The sequence below is a fragment of the Montipora capricornis genome, chromosome 1, assembly GCF_036669925.1.
Source record: "Montipora capricornis isolate CH-2021 chromosome 1, ASM3666992v2, whole genome shotgun sequence".
Classification (NCBI taxonomy): Eukaryota; Metazoa; Cnidaria; class Anthozoa; order Scleractinia; family Acroporidae; genus Montipora; species Montipora capricornis.
In genome coordinates, this window is record NC_090883.1 from 22119902 (window position 1) to 22139901 (window position 20000).

General features: G+C 39.2%; 2 protein-coding genes across 2 annotated transcripts in view; one reads left to right on the top strand and one right to left on the bottom strand.

Annotated features, from left to right (window-relative positions):
- LOC138026308 (RING finger protein 32-like) overlaps positions 1–14645 on the bottom strand; it is a 16781-nt gene extending 2136 nt beyond the window's left edge. Inside the window, exons 1-7 of the mRNA XM_068873644.1 lie at positions 14461–14645; positions 11238–11460; positions 9346–9488; positions 7555–7587; positions 5690–5814; positions 2972–3080; positions 1–88 (exon numbers count right to left, since the gene is read on the bottom strand). The exon at positions 1–88 is cut by the window's left edge and continues 25 nt beyond it. Of these exons, the coding sequence (XP_068729745.1) occupies positions 1–88; positions 2972–3080; positions 5690–5814; positions 7555–7587; positions 9346–9488; positions 11238–11460; positions 14461–14514 (775 nt within the window). The 5' untranslated portion in view covers positions 14515–14645. The remainder of the gene's footprint in view (positions 89–2971; positions 3081–5689; positions 5815–7554; positions 7588–9345; positions 9489–11237; positions 11461–14460) is intronic.
- A 61-nt stretch (positions 14646–14706) lies between these two features.
- Positions 14707–20000, top strand: part of LOC138026465 (translin-like) — an 11365-nt gene continuing 6071 nt past the window's right edge. The window contains exons 1-2 of the mRNA XM_068873871.1: positions 14707–14817; positions 17733–17823. Coding sequence (XP_068729972.1) covers positions 14713–14817; positions 17733–17823 — 196 coding nt within the window. The 5' untranslated portion in view covers positions 14707–14712. The remainder of the gene's footprint in view (positions 14818–17732; positions 17824–20000) is intronic.

Below are 20000 nucleotides of genomic sequence, written 5' to 3' on the forward strand. Positions count from 1 at the left end.
TTGACTGATCAATCTCCAACAATAGCTCATCTATGCTCTGATTCCTTGCCTCCGTGGACTCAAGAAGGCGATTGCTAATGCTTTGAAACTGAAAAGAAACAACAGCGGAATTTCTGTAAAGTAATGCGCGGGACACAGTGAGCTCAAGTCACAGAAGAGTACCGTCCAGGGTTGTGGACGGTGGTTGGATCAAAGCGAGTTTCGACCCATGGCAGAGGTCTCTTGTCCGTACTTGTCAGCCCAGCGAACACAAAAAGAAACTGTAGAGACCTATGCCAGCAGGGAAACGGGATAAACTTGAACTTGCATTTTAATGATCATCTCTCAGCTGGCTTTGATAGCTCAGTTGGAAGAGCGAGTGTAATGAAATCGCACCCTCGTGGGTTGGAATCCCGTTCAATCCTGCATTTTATCGGGTTTACCTTCACTTCATTCTCTTCTGCAGTTCAAATATGTGAATCTTATAAATTATAGAGCCACTTTTATATGACCTAGAAAAATAAACGTAAACAAAAATACAAACGAGCGCGAATTTTCATTGGCTTAGCGAACACGGATGCAAACAACGTCATCTCTCCATGGAACTTTCTGGAAAGTTTTGCTTTGACGTAATTTAACATGCAGTAATGTGATTGGGCAGTCGAACTGTTTACTGCCCATAGGTTTGCTGTAATCTTGCCAAACGTTGGATCCGTGAAATAAATTGCGAACACTTTTTTAAGGTCATACGAAAGTCTCTCTATTCTAAAAAAGACACACACTCTGCCACACACAGAAAAGCATGCACTTACGTCCAGAAATAAACCTAATTAGATGCGCGCCCCATTTTGGCACCCAACACGAAGTGTCTAAGGACGCTTTCCTATTGTCAGAGCTGGCCGGTCAGACCCGTCAGGTTGCAAAGAAAATGCAGGAATTTGAAGGAACACTTGCATGAAAATCTCTCGCATCCTTCTGGAGGTGTATATATATCATCTTCGAATTGTGTTAATATGAAGGCTTTGTAGAGTTAGTCCTTCCAAATGCCCGGTCTGGCCGGTCAGTTCTGTCAAAAGACCTTATTCACGATATTCGCCATGTTGGATTTGCTATTATCATGCAAATTAGCCGCACACTTCTGAGGGGGCAAACAATACAAGTTTGAGACGTTATAACGAACATCTTAGCTACACAGATGATTTGTTTCACGTTCATTGAATGTTTATCACCTAAGCAGTAAAATACAATCATTACGCAAGTTACTTCGACGTTTTTTTTTAGTGAAAAATGAGCAGATAACGAAGTAGAAAGTCAAAATGTCAAAGGCAATCAAAAGATATAAAATTATTATAAAAGGTACTTAGCTCTAAATACTAAAATGGACTTTTTGCAATGTTATTTCATATTTCGACGAGCCGATTTTCAGCAATTTGCTTTTTTTCCAATGTTTGCCCCCCAGCATAACACATGGCTAATTTGCATGACAATTTGAAAACCAACATGGCGGCCATCGTGAATAGGGCCTAATGGAAAGCGTCCTCAGTCCATGCTGTTTTTTTCCAAAAATAACGTTAGGTTAAAGGTTAGCGGTTTTTTTTTTCTTTTAAGGCGAGGGTAAATACAGCAGTTTATACTTAATTGAGGAGCAGCATTTTGGAGGACACTTTGTCCTTTAATTGTCTGTATTCCGAAAAATGAGTGATGTCGAGGTTGGGGAAAACGGCGATGGGGCAGTTTGTAACGCTTATTGAAATTGACATGCTTCTAATAGTCCACGTTCGATATGGCTAATGCTATTAGGGATAGACGAAAAGGACATAAGACACCTCGTGACAATTACACAATGGACATAGATTACAAGGTCACCAACGCATTCAAGTATTTCGCATAGCGCTGGTTGACAGTGTTTAATTCAAAGCACCCATTCCGAATAGCGCTGATCTACAAGTATTTTAGTCTAACACCCATTTTAAACCGGTTAGCTTTCAATTTTGGCGATGGGTATCTATTTAAATATCACAAAAACCCGCACTTGCTCTGCGGCCTGCTTCGATGACCTGGTCTAGGTTCAACCTTATCGACCTTCATGTTCTTTAATAATCATGGAACTTAATAGCGTGCTCTTTCAAATTTAATTGACGAGGAAAAAACTAAGTATAGAGTTAACCTGCGATTAGGCTCTATTTTAGTTTCGCGTAGTACGTATTTTAGCGAGCGACGGCATAAGAGAACATATGGGCGAAGCTAAAAATGGGCCTGATCGCAGGTTAGTATAGAGTTAGCTTCATGTAATTAAAATGAAAGAGGAAATGTCGATCTCGTCTATTTCAAATAACGCTCAACCATTCGATATATCAATATTCAGGCATGGTTGTATGGTCAAATGTCACGGCTCAGTTCTGTTTTCTTTAACTCACAAGTCTCAAGGGAGATTTCTAAACTATTTGAACAATATTCATTTTTACCCATAAAGCCTCGTAGCTACGTGTGGATATTGATATATCGAACGTGGCATATTAGGGGCATTTCTGGACAAATCCGCACAAAAAAAGGCTCAAACTCCAAACAAGATAAAACACATGCCTGTACCTAGGTTCGATTTCCAGCCGTTTTGGAAGTGCCGTTAACATCCTCCTCCCCAGGAAAGGCTGCGTTGTTTGTCCGTGACGTAGCACCCATTGCAATATCTCAGTATTGGACTGGAACTAGCTTGCAATAGAGGCTAATGCGGGGGAATATATCAAAAAAGGATTTGCATTTGGAAAGATCCCCCCTCATTAGCCTCCGTATTGCAAGCTAGTTCCAGTCCAATACTGAGAATACGAATATGGTCTATTGTATTTTGTATTCAGTCAATTGTACTCTGCACTTGGCAGGCAGGCGGCTTTCTGATTGGTGGAAAATACAATTGGCTGGGCCAGTGATCCAGCCGTGGTGTGTTCGGAGGAACGCGGGCGCACAAAACGGCTGGTCAATCGGGCCTAGCCTGTACCTTATCCTCATAAAACTTTCTCCTGAGTTTCGGATCTTTAGGTGGGACTGTTTCTCGCAGCTTTCTGTACCACTGTCTCACAATGTACCCACGCCATGCTGCCTGGATCCTATTTTTAGAAATATAATTGATGATAATGATGCTGATGATAAAGTTTATTAAAATTGTCCAGTCTTCCAGCGCTGGCGCACTAATTGGCGACACTGTAAATTGAAAATAATTCAAATTGACGTAATCCAAATCAGACGTTGACTTTGAAGGATAGGAGGAACGCCATAATACCCGGAGAAAAACCTTTCGGAGCGGAGTAGAGAACCAAGAAACAGGACGCATGTGACGCCAAGTCTGGGAATCGAACCCGGGCCACATTGGTGGGGGCGTGTACTCTCACCACTGCGCCAGCCCTGCTCCCCGCGTGTATTTCGTGTGATAGCAAATATTAATTTAAATTTACTGGTTTTGAAATTTTCACTTCACATTCTCTTTACGAAGAGGGCCTCAATCAAATCAATTTATTACTATTAGAACAAGTTAATATCTTCCTTCTGACACACGTTTAACTTCAAAATTAATTAAGCCTGTAAATACAGCTCCCATTCATCCCTCACTGCCGCCGTATGGAATTAACGACACTACGTCATCGTGTCTTGGACGAGTCATAAATTAACGCAATGTATTTTTAAGGTTTTGAGAGCTTCTTTCTGATATGCCTTCAATGTTCTAAATATAGAGCGTTTTCACTCACGCGAGCAGCAGCCATATCGGATTACTGAAACTAAAGAAAGTATTTGCATAAAAGTAGAGTTCAATTCCCAGAGGATTAGTTTGGTAACCATCATGCCCGCCATTTCTTTGTTAGGAACATCAACATGGCCGCCGTGACGTCATGTGAAAACGCTAAATAGGCCTGCAAATACAGCTTCATCACTCACTGACACCCAATGGAATAGCTCTTCCTGCATTGCATGCTATCATCTCATGGGGAGGTGGCAACCACAGGATAACGGGGAGTTCAAGCATGCGACGTTTTTGAACCGGCCACAGACGGAAAAAGGAAGTGAGCATTTTGTCAGCTGGGGAAAAAGATACTTAGCGATATGAATATTGGTGTGTCAAGACAAGTTGAAAACGAAAACAGCTGACTGACTCCGGGTTGCCATTTGTGGCTCAAAAACATAAACGTAAGCTTCCGATAACCAAAACCGGTCAGCAACTTACTCTTTTTACAGTGGAAATTCGACCTTCAACAACCACATTCCCATGTTTTACTCTCCCACAGAAACATCAGTACTATTCTTTCTTTAGAAAAACTAAATTAGCCCTTTCCACAGTTGACGGATATTTTATTTACTTCTTGGAGTACTTTTACCAAAATTTGATTTGATTTGCGTTAACTTGTTAACTTCAATTTACAGTGTCCCTGATTAGTGCTCTACAGCGCTAGAAGATTAGACAATAACGTTCCTTTCCTTTCCTTTCCTTTACATATTAAATCAGCAAGAAACCATATGGTTCTCGTCAAATAAAGCAACGCGTTAGTCGTTACAAGGACCACGATAAAGACTCTTCACTTAATCAAATGCAATCTGCATACCTGGAATGATAAAGAATTCATATTCTGTCCACATTTTTCCTCTTTAACATGATTCAACAAAGAAGATCACAATCTCGATCCCAGAGCTCTTCCATCTTGACTGAGGGAGAGAAGAGCTCTGGAGAACCCTTAAACAGTGTCTTATCATTGGTTTTTGTGAAGAACAATCCAAAGCCTCTCTAATGTGGTACATTCATGTTAACACGAGGAGTGAGCAGGCGCCGTAAGATTCAATTAGCCAATGTTTGGCTTTAAGAACCCTACGGCGCATGTTCTCCTACATGTAGAGTTTCACAGAGCATTGGGTCAATCCGAGGCTCTGGTGACGAGAACGAGAAGATCATTCAAGCGTTTAAATGATTGGCAGTGTCCATACACATTCACTTAGCAAGCACATATAAGCTAACTTTCTCACTCAAGATTCAAGTTCTTGGAATTTACTGACATTTATCATTAAGAACAAATCGTTTCACAATGAGAACACAGTAGACAATAGCCAAGCTCATTAATACAAATCAGACGCGACGATTTCACTGGAAGACGCTCATCTGCGTTTTGCGCACGAGCATTTCTCAAGTGATTTGTGGGCGCTTATCTCGGAGCTGCACTGTACTTTTATACAGAATAAAGGCCAGCTCTGTTGCAAGCTTGTAATTTACATCATGCTATGCTCTTATCAGCTCGGCCGCGTTTTATGCTCAATTCTTCTCACTTCGATCGCATGTTACCCAGTTATCTAGGTTATCTTTGGTACAAGCATTGCGGGGTGTGTCGCTGTCACCCCTTTATCGTTCAGGGTGTGTCGCTGTCACCCTCATTAGTTGTATCACGAGGTGTGTTGCGGCCACTAGTACCATACATTCACTTGAGGGGGGGGGGGGGGGTTGCTGTCACCCTACCTTGCGCTATCGGTGCACCCAATAACTGTAGTCCCATTTACTGCCAAAGACTATGCAGTCCTATGCTCTCACCTCGACATAATGTTGAACATAAAGCAATGAGGGTGTTAAAATATAGTTAGTCCTCTACCTCTCATCATCAATGAATATCAGGCAAGTTGTATACTAAATAATCTTTTACATGATTGTTATTATAATTTTTTTTTTGCGATGACCAGAATTTACCTTGTCGCACATTTGATCCTGTGCTCTCTTGCACCTTCGTGTATAATCCGTCTTTGGTACTGCTCCTTCCTACACATTGGACATGATTTTTTACCCGAAAACTTCTCAAACGCTTCAAGACAGGTCTGTCAAGTCAAAGGAAAACAAACCGATTTTACTGTTGGGTGTAGGCCTTAGTCAAAATGTATACTGCAGTGTCAATAAAAATATTTAAGTGGCACTACTTTGCCATTTTGTGAATTAGTCCTCCAAATTAAATTCAACCATTCAGAGTGCCTCCTGTAAATTCCGTATCAATGCTCCTTTAAGTCCTTGAAATGCCTCCACTATGTGACAGTTGGGGTAAAAGAGCACTTGCCTCCCACCAATGTGGCCCGGGTTCGATTCCCAGACTCGGCGTCGTATGTGGGTTGAGTTTGTCGGTTCTCTGCTCAGCTCCGAGAGGGTTTTATCCGGGTTCTCCGGTTTTTCCCTCTCCACCAAAACCTATATTTGATTTGATTTCATTTCATTTGAGTTAATTCCAATGGTGTCCCCAATTAGTGCTCTTGTGCTATATCAATTGACACTTGAATAAAGTTATTGTTATTAGTTGCTTCAAAATTATCTCTGTTTCGAAACAATGATGATTTGTTGGATCGGGATCCAAAGAGACTGTTGATACCATCTGAAGAAGAAATTTAACTGCCACCGCTGTACCTACTATCATTGTTACTCAGCTAGATTATCTCTTTAGTCATTCTGAGTACATTTTACCAACTCTGTTAGTTTTTGTAATTATTACTGAGCTATACCCTCTTGCCTAGTAAAAAAGTCGGTCAATCCTCGGTGTCAGAAATTGTATTTCCGTACTATTTGCGAGAATATTTCCGTTTCCAGGCCCTTTTTCATGATTTTCGCGCCATATCCAGTAAATACGAAGAATGGAATTCCAGGTAGTAAATGGTATGAAAAGCGCTACTCTCATCCGGTTGTTGAATAAATTCGGAAAATCGCTTATCTTTATGCAACGATCATTCCATCCGAATTTTTTGGCTAAATGGTAAGCAATCATAGTGTGATTTCATTGGCTTCACTGGGAACTGAACGAAGCATGTATGCATCGCGTATGAATTTCTTTGGGATGCATTTTGCATGAATAAAAACCGATGTCTGTATTCGGAGATCGAGGGAGACTTTCCTCGCAGGGTGCTTGGCTCGCTTTAGAAGCTGAAAAAAAGGCGTGCACGTAGTGAAAACAGTGTTTAACCACCTTAAGGACGGTGCCTACTAATTCAAAGGTATTTTTGCGCGGTTTACTGAATATGCGCGAAAAGCAAATCTTAACAAGTGTTATTGAAATCCACAAAGAAAACTGGTGGTAACCACGAATTTTTCGAGGATAATTAATCAGCAATATTTGTAAAAAGCTCTAAAATACAAAACAATGTATGGCGTTCTTTGCCAAATTGAAGCTTAATTATCTCTGAAAAATGCATGGTTACCACCAATTTTCCATTTGGATACCAAGAGCACTTGCTAAGTTCTGCTTTCTCCGCATAGTTTTAAACCGCACAAAAATATCCCTGTATTAAAAAGCACCGCCGGTAGGAAATCCGAGTATTTCGAGATGCGCAAAACGTATGCGCAATAACAATAGTAGGCACGTGCACCGTCCTTAACTTGAAATGCTTTCTTCTTCACGAAAGCCAATTCTCAGGATTCCCAAGGTATGGCCCTCAGTTGAGCCCAAAAGCGAGACCTGTAACCGCCTTTCTTTAACATGTGTTTACTAGGTAACACTCAAGAAACGTTCTTGCTTGTTTAAAAAACAAAACAAAAAAACAAACAAAAAAAAAAGGCAAATAAAGCTCTCTCTAACTTACCCTGTGAAAAACATGGCTGCAGGATAACAATACCTACCAAAAGACAGTTAACCAAATTTAATAAAAATTGAATTCTTTCAAAATTGAAGATTTAATTTTAATTTCAAGTGGAGTGCCTTTGCGCATTATTTTGACTCACACACACTGATAGGGATAATGACACGTGCAGTGTTAGGGAGTAAGACACAAGTCAAGAATGACCATGGCCGTAGCAATGGCTGAGGCAATGTCCATGGTTAGATTCTCTTCGCAGGAATTTAAGTGATGTTGATGCCTTCGTTTAAAGACGGCACTGGGATCCCGCATTGTTTTTAAAAATTATGGGAAAAAAAATTGCTAAGGCAAGTGCCTCGGATTGTCTCATACTGGTACTGGCTACGGCCCTATGGACAATTATCGTAAAAACTCGTGTATAAGCCGCATTCGTAGAGTAAGTCGCACCCCCAAATTTGAAGCATGATTTTGAGAGAGAAAAAAAACCCTTGAAAAAGGACTCGGCGAAAAAAAAAAACTGTTTATTTGTTTGTTTGCAATTTTTCGTGATAAACTTGCCAAAATATGCTGTGTCTAATTGAAGCGACCTTAAGAAGGTAATCAACAATTAAAATACGGGTTCTCTACCGACTGAGCTACAAGTCACGGCAATGAACATGTACATGTACAAGGAAGGATTACGTTTTTTCAAACGTTGGCCGCGTAGCACTTCAGGCACTTATATTTGAACAGACTTAACTGATTAGAGTGTTAATGTGAAGTGCTAAGTTTCTACCCCATCTTCAGTTCCCACACGGCCTGCTCCCGTCTGACCTTGTAGCTTAGTGGTTAGAGCAGCGCCGATCTAACCCGAAGGTGGTGGGTTCAATTCCCACCACTCTAATCAGTTAAGTCTGTTCAAATATAAGTACTACACGGCCAACGTTTGCAAAAACGTAATCCTTCCTTGCAAAGATAATTTTAGTTGCTTCACATCCAAATCATTAAATCGGGAGTTCATTACAACGATATCCCGAATTAACGATACGATTTTGCTGTCCCTTTCCATGACGTAAAATCGGGGTTGCCCTGTATTCAGGAAAGTAGCATGACTGTAACGCCATATGTTTATTACTGAACAATGTCTTATAAAGTCTAAGGTGGCTTTAGTTTTTAGAATTACGCAAATAGTGTGCTTAAGTTGTTGTTGTCACATAAATTTCAGGGTTCTTCTTTGGGTTTGTCCATGGCGGTTAAGTTGTGATTGAAATAATAATAAGCCAGTTCGGAGTTTCAAAAAAATACGTGCGCGAGTCGGGATAAAATCAACATTATTTTAAGATACCAAAGATTTTGAATGGACATTTTTGCAATCAATTTCCATGCTCGTTTTTATTCCGACGCGCGCACGTGTTTTTTTTTTAAACTCCCAACTGGCTTATTATGTTTGCTAGCTCAAGGGGCAAGTGAAGATTTTCACTGTTTTCTAGGCCTGGAAAAGGAGTAATAAATATGCTACCCTGCCTGCATCATTTAAAATTAAAGTCCTAAATACATGTAATGCAGGAGTCGTGCATGACAGCTGTCACCTGAGACTCAGGACTAAACCTCAGTGCTTGAGAATGCGTCGTGGCCGTGCTACGTACTCCAGCATTTAAGGAACACACAGATTCTCTCAAATACTAACTGTTCCTCAACGAGAAATGAAAGTGTGCTGGCAGTTAAGACACCAATGTAGCCATTAAAAAAAGAAAAGAAAAGACATTAAAAAGAAATGCATGTAGGTGCCCACATGATACACCCTTGACGAATCCTTACTTGCTGCTGTAGACCAAAGTCCTCTTTGCAAATAACACAAGGTAGCGCTGAGTCCTGTCGTGAGTTTGACTTTTCCTTGACTTTTTTCCACTGATTTTCTGATAAAAGCAGTTCTGGAGCTTCGACAAGACCCAGCCTCTGTGCTACAATTTGTACATGATGCATAAAATTAGAACCAATGCCACAAAAATTAAAAGATAAATACATTTATTTTGATGCATTAATAGAACTTCAGATCCACCATAAACTAGCATTATTTCCTCCAGCCATGATACTAGGTCACAAGCTAGTCATGCACAATGGTCAATGTGATGCAGATCGCAATAATGTGAGCCCATAGTACATGTATTATAATTATACTGCATGTGCAGTTTGTAATGCTCTTGAATCAAATGAAATAAAAGCCATTGACCCTCAGAATACAGCAAGGAATGTACATTTTTGTACCATTATTTGTCCAGCATTGTTACAGCATTTAAAACTTTTACCTTCCCCTTGAGGTAAACTTGGCCAATACAATTCCCAATTGTATGACTTGTCCCTTAACATAGTGTCACTAAAACAATTTTGTTGGATTGGTTCCAAAAAACAAGACAGCTGCCACAAATCTTGCGTTAAGATTTGGTGCAAATTTGCTCGTAGAATCCCTTGCATAAAAGACAGTATATTTGCAGCACACTGCATTAAGTAGAGCAGCAGGAGGGAAATGGAAACAATTTTTGGGGGTATTAGATTTCAAAAGCTTTTTCTTCTGCCATTAATGCAAGGAGGCATTCTTTTTTTAAATCACTGCAACCTTCTTAAACACATTACACTTTTGGAGCAAGTTGCAGAGCAGTTTTTGTTTGTCACTGACAGGTGAGAGAAACAGATGACTATTGAAGTTGTGAAAAAATATATAACTGGTAGCAATGCTATAAATTATAAGCTGTTTCAGTCTTTTAATTGCTACATATCGTCTGAAAATGGCTTTATAGTAAATAATATATTTATTTTTATACCATCATTACATGTATGTCAACCATTGCTGCATACCTCTGCTGAAGAGATTAATATATTAATATCATGGGTGACAAATTACTCCTTAACTTAGGCACAAAATTTCAGCGTTAATTTATACTTTCACAGGTGAAATTACAAAATTGCCATGGTACATGTAACATCTCTTGTATCTCGATCAGAGCCAAGATGCGTCTAAGACTTAAGATAGTGACCATCGAAGAAGTTACGAAATTTAAAGAAACAGCAGAAAACTTAAGTACATGAAAGAGCACAATTAACTGGGTGAGAGTTTTTGAGAAGTGGTGTGATGAAAATAGCCTTGAGAAAAACTTGGAGATGATTCTTTCCGAGCAGTTGGATAAAGTACTCGAGCGATTTTACAATTACGGTTGTGAGCGTAATTTGACACCCACGACATTAAAAGGTAATCAAATGGTTTTCTCGTGAAATTAGAAATAATTTCACGTGCGTTAATGTTAAAATTCTGATAATTTCCCTCGCCTACAGGCTCGGGAAATTATCAGAATTCTGACAAAACGCGCTTGAAATTATTTCCTAAATTATTTCACTCGTTGCCATTTGATTACACATACTTATTTATTATTACAACACTCTTTTCTTATGGAGCCATTGATTTTTTATGCTCAAGCTCACTTCCCACTCATTCATGGTTAGTCTTTAACACTCAGCTACAAATATTGTATTTTCCATCAAACTTGATGTCTGTCACAGTGTCCATGTCCTACCACTAACATGTACCCATTACTCCCCCACTATAATTATGCCCTCAGGTTGAGCCACTGGTGTTTCAATAATATGTGTAGCATATAAGTTCATCTTTGTTCAAACTTTTAAACATCATGCTATTAGAGAAAACAATAACATCAAACCTAGAGTAAAAGGTGCTGGTTTTGGATCAAGATTGTATTCTTGTTTATCATTGTCTGCTTTGCCTGGTTTTCCTTTTTTCCTTGCATTCTGTTGGACTCTGTCATTAGTTCTTTTTGTCACTGGTAAGCTGTGGTTCACTTTCTTTTTCCTGAAAGGGTCTTGAAGAGAGAGTGAACGAGACATGTGATCCTGAAGGGCAACAGCTGCAAGCGTCATGTTTGACTGGTAAAAAAAAAAAAAAACAAACAAAGCTATTATTTCAATTTTCATGTATATATATATATATATGTGTGTGTGAGTGTAATATCTTTTATATATCAACTATACTGATGTCAACCATTAATGGAACTGGATTAAAATATTATTCGTTAAGTTTACAAAAAAGGGGTGATCATGAAGAACAGAGCCCCAACACAACTGTCCTTCAATATTGCCAATTGACTCTCAGTTAATTATCCCTTGAAAATTGGCCAACAAATTATTGTTAAATGTCGGCCAATAAACAGTTGGCAGTTGCCCAACAGTCCGTCAACTGTTGAGCAACGATGCTCCTTAAAAATAAAGGGGCAATAGGTAGTGCCACATTTTGAAAAATTGTCAACTAATGGATAGCTCCCTGCTGGTAATAAATTATGTTGGTAATGCGTCGGTGATCTGATGTTTTGGCGTGCCTTGTTGTTAATGCCTAATGAGCATGAGCGAGAAAGATGAACCCAATCATCACGAAAAGACTTGTTTTCAAGTCATTTGATGATGATTTCAATTCACTATCAGGGATCGCGTTAACGCAGAAATCGTGCATTTTTACGCAAATGAAATCCAAAAAATGCATCATCGAAATTTTAATGCGTGCCAGGACGCAAGGCACTGACTTAAATAACTCACACAACTTGCTTTGATTTGTCAGTATATTCTGTTGTTTGTAAAACTGTTGGAGCGATCTGTGATCATAATTGAAGTTCTAAGAAATGGGGTTTAAAATATCTGAAAAGGTTAAAACTAAATTTTCGACCGCCTTCTGCGGTCTTCTTCAGAGGAATGTACTCTGCAAGTCACTGAATGCAAATATATAGTAAAAGACGTCACTGTTCGTTGCTCCTAAGGGAGGAAACCAGTGATGCGTAAACCCTTGGAAAGGGTGCTCTTTCATTAACAGAGTTCTTGTCTAGGAATGAATGTAACCGCTCTAGAAAAAGCCTTTGTCGGCCGGTCCTGTGCATATGCGTCAATATTAATTCCAAGTTGGTTACTCTCTTTTTCTGATAATTTAAAACATACTCTTTTTCTCGCAGAGGGTCAGCAAGATTTTGGGACCCCCAAAAAATGCTTGGGACCCCAATTTGGCCGAACATGCGGGTCCCAGGACCCAGATTGAAAAATCCTAGTGCCATCCCTGACTATCACATAACCTTTGTAATGAAATTGATCTTGAGCAAAAGCAACAAAATGGTGTTCACAAGGACATAACTCCTTTTAACCATAGGTAGTTGTTTTGACAGTGTGTTTCATCATTCCACTGTATGAATAACATATATTGCCAACCTCTGGAGAGCTAAAGTCTGGAAATTTTTTTCCTCTGGATCCGGACATGTTCAGGGACCAGGAGATTCGTTCTGTATCTAGGAGACTCCTGAATAATCCAGGAGAGTTGATATTATAAGTGGAATAAGAAAGACTTTTCTTTGTGCTCTTTGTTTTGTTTCTTTGATTGGATACAAATCATGCTGTCACACATAAACTGTCACCTAAATACTTCACAATGTATCATAGGGCGATTTGAAGTAAGCGTGGAATAATAGTTAGGAAAATTTGACGCAACATTGGGACTGTGTTTCAGAGATTCCAAACCGGTCAACTGAAAAAAGGGATATAAGATATGTGCCTCGAAGATGCCATTTCCTGCATTTTGAGACCACCATCAATGGTTTTCAACATGCAGTGAAAACTAAGGCCTATTGGTCCCGTAAATGTACGCCAACTTAAGAAGAGCACAAAGTCGAGGCAATCCAGTGCATTACCATGCAGTACTCATGCTACAATGCCAAAAGGGTAAAAATGACTGAGAAACCACAGAAAAACAGCAAAGATTGGTACTAAAAAAGACTGGTTAAACAAAGAAAACACTATCTTTCTTTGGCTAGGAAGAGTTTCAAAAGTCAGGAGAACATTAAGCAAAAACAGAAGGCTAGAAATATTCACTGAAAACAGGAGGTTTCAAGCCAAAATGGTGCGAGGGTTGAAATCTCTGTCAGTGATGTTTTTGGAGTGATCTGTGGTACAGACTGAGGCTGGTACACAACCTGGATCGCATCAACTCGAATCGGACACCTCGGATCAACGTAAAAAAATATGATCAGGCCTCAACAAATCACCCTAGCCCAAATCTTTTAAAAGCTAACATTAGTGAAATCGGGGCAAACGTCGAATAGCTTTTGCCTACAAAACCGTTTTGCCCCGTGGTACATTAAAGGCTAATGTTCCACTCAGTACGAGGAAAACAGTCAGTAACCTGTTCGTATTATGTCAGTGATCTGTTGGTAACATGGCCGCTGACAGTCGACTAAACGTTGGTGAACAGCTGTTTTAGGGCCGCGGGTCTAATCTGCAAGTTGCAGGTCACAGGTTCGCGGGTTGCAGGTCACTGTTTCACCGATACAGAAAGTATCCTAAAGATGCATAAAAGCTAACCTCAGGCCTAAAAACTTTTTTACTTTCCGTTTTGGTGAAACAATGACCTGCAACCCACGACCTGCGATCTACGACCTACAAATTAGAACCGCCGGTTTTAGGGAGGTGTTCTTCACAAGTATGTTCCAAAAAAATGTGTACCAAAAAAAAGTCCCGGCTACATGTTTAACCATTGTTATCATTTGTTGGATCAACAATGTTAGAACGTGATGCATGTTTGATGACGTTTGTTCAACATGTCTTTGTTGGAAGAATGTTTTGATTTCGAACAACGTGTAGTTGGGGTTTAATTATTAGGCCTAATAATTAAGCATTTGGCTTACTTACACCAGGTCAAATAACATGAAGTTACTAACTAAAAGTACTAGCAGAATTTATTCATATAATCACACACACTAATATAATAGCAATATAAAAAAAGAAAAAGATTAGAATACGATAATAAGACTGTAATAGAGCTTTCGTTTCTAAAGTAAAGGCTGCTATCTTGAACGCCAACCGCTGACACCTCAACTAAACTGTGCTAATTCTTACCGGATTTTTCCCCGATTCTCTCGCCAATATTGTCTGTTTCTTAAGGTGTGCCATAAAAGAGCTGATTTATATCAGACTGTTTAAAAGATCGTGCAAATAATCAATCTTATCATAAACTTAGACAATCTTTTATGTCTCTGGATGTTCGTGTTGACAAGGACGCCATCGACGCCATGTTGGAAACTGGGAAGGGTTCTGCGCAGAGTCTGGGCTTAATAAAAAACCGCTGAGATTGTCTTATACTTATTATGGATGATGGAGGAAGAAGAAAAGCAAGGCGAATCCGAGCACAAAGGAGTCATTCCATTTTTTGCCTCCTTTCAGGAATATCTGTCTTCCGACCAGGGAATAAGAGAGGTGAGGTTAGCTGCGCAAGACTTCGTCTGCCTGGCTTGAACGTAAACAGCTCAGAATTTAGCCTACCGTACCGTATTTAAGCGTAGCTTTTGCGCGCGTCTTAGTGAGCCGCGCCGGCAAGCCGGTTAATTTTGATTCGTACTGCAAGTTTAAAATACGTTTAAAGCTTACTTCAATCAATCCGGGTAGAGGCAGAACGTGGTAATGCGTGCCTTTACCGGTAGTGCAGCCCATTTCCGAGTTGCTGCATGCCTCAGTTTCAAAGCGAGTTCTGGTGCACAACCATTCAAATAGAAATGAGTTGCAAATTGTTATGCAAATCAAACTCGTTTCCCTTACAATAGTTGAGCACCAAGACTCACTGCGAAACTGAGACAAACAGCAACTCGGAAATGGCCCATTATAATACGAGAGAATTCTTCTAATTTTATTTTGGCCATTTCCATTTTACCATTACAGAGATGGAGATTTTCTCTTTGCATCATCGACCCACCCTTACCAAGAAATTGGACCCATTAAAACTTGACACCCCCAAAATTCAATCCCCTCCACCTTTTTTTTTTTAATGAAAAAAAAAAAAAAAAGACTGAGATGCCCTCATTATCAAATTGCACTGCACACCTCAAAAATGGGCTAAGGGTGCTATCATTTTCTTCTTTTGAACTGTAAAATTTTTAATCTGCCTGAATCCAAGGAGCTTGTGGTGTAACAACTCCTTCTGTACATGCAAAAAATCCTGCATAATTCCACCCATGAGTTGGCACTGCTGGAAGCCAAAACTTTGTGGACTCTGACAAACTTTAGGACTAAAAAACATTTGCTTACACTCAGAGAAAAAGTGTTAAGTCATGTGACGCATACATGTATGGGAAACCGAGAGAATTGTTCAGTATCCAGGATACTCTCAGACAGTCCAGGAGAGTGGACATATATTCACTTATCCCGGTTTCCAGTGGGAGTAAACTATAAATAAGCCTTTAAGCAGATAAGTCAAATGTTGGTTTTTGATGACTGGGGAAAACCGGAGAAACAAGAAATGAAACTCTCAAACCGCCATAATTATGTTGTCAAGTATGAGTCAATCCCAGGCGGCAGACCACATGGTGAAAAGGGGAGTGCTCTTACTGCACCATTACCACTCTCCCCTTTCCTCTATCAGTGGGTGGCATCAACAGTTTGGACACTAAACTGGCCACTAAAGTTTCCAACAGTTACCTCCTTTTGAAGATAATAATTGTAGTGGCAGTCCCAGATCCCTCTAGTTTGAATAAAAGCATCTCAGCATCATCAAACGACAACAACAATGTTTATTACATACAATACTAGTTACAGTGAAAAAATTGTCCACCCTAATTTAGCAAGGCTAATCGAGTTGGGTGGAGCAAAGATAAAATACTTAATAATATAAATTATTTACAATGACAAAGATTACCAAAGGAAATAATTATTATCCAAGACAAGGGTGATCAAATGTTTCTATGATAAAGATGTGAGGTACTACAGTGGAATACAGATTGAGATTCTAGTTACATGTAATTGATTGCTGATAATCGTAAGATTCAATAATATTTAACGAAAAGGTTTACTCTAGATGAAGGCTATCACAAATACCAAGTTAAGATTCTTTCGAATAGGAACGCGTCATGTAGGAGGGTTACCTATAGTTTGCATGTTTCAAGTTAATTTCTTTTGTTTTCTCTTCTGCCAAGTGTCATTGTCAGGCTGTAAATGTCTGTAAGTATGGTAAATTACTGCCTATTTTAGAGCAATGCCACTGTTTTCAAATAATAAAAACATTAATTATAAAGGAAACTTGTAATAAAAAATGATAATAGTATTAAAATACATGTAGCATAAAATACCACACCTGCAACAATCGGTTTTCTTAACCAGTAGGTGACTGTTGAAGCAAGGTCAGTGGTAGGATATAGTGAACAGCAATATTCACTCATTATCTTAATCACCCGGGCCTGGTTGTTTGAAAGCCGATTAACTTAATCCAGGTTTAGCGTAAACTTTTTTTTTCATGTTTTCAACTTTTTGGTGAGTGTTTCTTTTGCTTATTTTTGTTTTTGAAGATTGACTTCCTCTAATGTAAAGTTTTGCCAAATATCAGTGTTGAGTAGCATTTGGGAGTAAACAAGTCATTTAAAAATCCTTGGTTAATTTTAGACTGCAAAACAGTCATATTTTTTGCGATCGCAAGCGACGCGGTAAATATTCAATTGAAAGGTCTGGAGCGAGAGTAGAAACTCGACTTTTTTGCATTCTAGGTTCATTTTTAATCTGGGATAAAGGTTTATCGCCTTTTGAACAACTGGGCCCAGGTTTGCATAATAATGTGTTCTGAACTACTGAAAGTTGTCTGCATGATATGCCTCAATTGTGATCCCTGACACAAGTTTGTGGATAAATACCCCATGCTGTACATTTTGGGAAGTCAAACTGGCATATTGATCAAGAACAGTGCCTCCTACCTCTATGATAAGATGTTGGTTGAGTTGGTCTCGACCTGACTGCAGGGTTTTTCTCCAGGTACATGTACTCTCACTGGTTTTCCTCCCTCATTATATCTGGCTGGGGTGTTGCTCCAACATTAAACATGATTGGGGCATGTATTAAGGCTGTCAGAGGCACCTTACATGTGTGGAACTATTATATGCCTTTGGCCAGATGTCGTGAGCGGCATATTGGCCCTGAAGGCCCTTAAAAGCCCTGCAAGGAGCAGCCAATTAATTTATAGTTCCCCCTTCCCTCCCTCACCCTAGCACTCCAAGACCCTAGGTGAACTTTAAACAAGTCTTTGTGATGTTTGTGACTATTTTTATTGGTACATTTTATTTGTTAAGTTTCTTAATCAGGTAATGACTCACAAATTAAAAGAACTTCTCAATTTACTAGTTATTTTCCCTCAGGAAATCCGCACTGTGATACGTGACTTGGAGCAATCTGCAAGGGAGATTCTAGCTGTTTTGCAAGCAGTTCATCAAACACCAAATGGCGAAGGTTGGTTTGGTTCATTTAGTATCAAGTTATATACTGCAAATAATTCAACAGTCACATGCATATTGTATTTTTTACTGGGTTGCCTATGGGCAAACCCAGTCGAGGTCTGCGTTTAGTTTGTTTGTTTTCTTTTTTTTTTTTTTTTTTTTTTTTTTTTTTTTTTTTTTTTTTTTTCGTGTCGGTAAAAGTCTTGCCGGTCACTCCCCTGGTAAGTGGTGTCTTTGTGTATAGAGCCTTCTGCGCGTATTTTCTTAGGATCGAGAGGGTAGTGGAACTGCGTAGATTTCTCTTGTGGACACAGTAGAATCATTAACTTAGCCTGCAATGGCGTCGAAAGTCATGCAACGCGAATGGCGTTTTAGTGGATCCTTAAACAAAATATACCCTTATGGAGCTCAATAATGGAAAGTCAGTTGGATAAACTAGGCATGAATCTCAAAAGCGACGAGTACTGGACTTCGACAACAATCAATCGCCCGTCGAGACGAAATCAATGTGAGCTGTATTTACCTGAAGTACGTGGTAATTTGACACAATTGAGTTTCTTGTCTTCACGCACGCAATGAAATAGGAAGAGGTTTTCGCCTCTAAGAGCAAATATGTTGTTTGTTTCAATAAAATTTTCGCTGGGAAAGGATTCTGTGGTATTTTCTGCCTTTGTGAATTATAATATCATGTTGTGTATTGAATTGAATTTTCGAGCTTAAGGTTCAAATGTGATATGGGAGAAGTCTTTTAGTATTGCTCTGTAAGCAGGAAGGGTTCACAGGCCTGTTGGAAGCGTGCTTGAGTTTCAACAAAATGAGGCCCAAAATCAGTGAAAACTTGTGACGCAGATGAATAATAAAGTAGCTGCTATTTCCAAAATGATGGAATTACCTGGTGATAAATAACGTCGTACGCGTCTTGGAGAGTAAATTTTGACTTTGCATAAACAAGAGTTGGGCGATTGCGATCTTTGTTTTGACTTCGCTCATTTCATTGTCAAACTTTATAACACTTGACAGAAAAAGAAACTTACAAAAACCCGGTATCTTGCCATCATTTGACACAGATGCTTCACTGTTTGGCGAGTAAACATGCCACGGTAACTTAATCACGGCGCCCGCTGAATTCCGGCCATGTCACTTTCGATTTTGCAATTTACTTGAACGTAGCAAAAATCTCCCAAAATGTTTGTCGCTGATCGTAACTTTTTATATTCTATAGATCGTTTTCACGTGACGTCATCACCTTCCAAAATCTAAAACTAAAGATCCACCAAAGTTTTTATCCTCATCAGGCATAAGAGGCGGCATATCTATATCTGTTGACAATTTCACAGCTCAATAGCGTGCTTCGTTTGGAAACCAGAGCATTTTGAATTTCCGGATTATGTAGGTGCGTGACACAAAGCTACGATCAAGTTTGTTGAAAAATATATACTTATCTCATGATTTTGAGCCCTTTTAGAAGTTAGAGCATTAGGAAAAGTGCTTATGTAAATACTTGTTTTTTCAGTAGTGATTATCAGTCGGCTATATAGCCAAAGTCAGTTACAGTTGTTTTCACTATTTTCCGGCCTGCGAATCTTTTAGACGAATATGTGAAGTTTGGGGTTACGCTGAGGCCTTAAAATTGGAAAAGTGTCTTATTCCTTTCTCTTCTATAAGATAACAATTTCTTAGCGTTTTGCACTGGATAGTTTTTGATTTATTTTTTTTATTGCGTGACAGTGAAAACGATCTATATTCAAGGTTCAAAATTAATGTTGTTTTCATGTCGTAAATATTTTATTCTCGATCGACCGTCCGGGAAACTTCCTTCTGCTCTTTCTGAAAACTGTGTATCAATATTTATTTGCTTTTTCATCAATATTTGTTTTGCATAAAGCACGCTAACAGAATCTGTACCTTGCTGAGTTCGCATTTGTTAGCGTTAATAGTATTTTCGGTCAGATGTTTCTGTTTTTTATGAGGGGTTTATTGTTTTGGTCTCCCATCCCAACACTAACCCCGCGAAACAGGGCTTGACTTCAGTGAAGTTTAGTATTACAAAGTTTTCGGATGCTCATAGGGCACACTTGTGGTGAAAAGAAGTTGTGAGGGAACTTGAAAATTATCAACATGTCAGCCCAGAAGCCAATGTTTCTCGCTTCTCTTTTATTTGTTATTCTTCAGAGACTGGAATGCTGTATT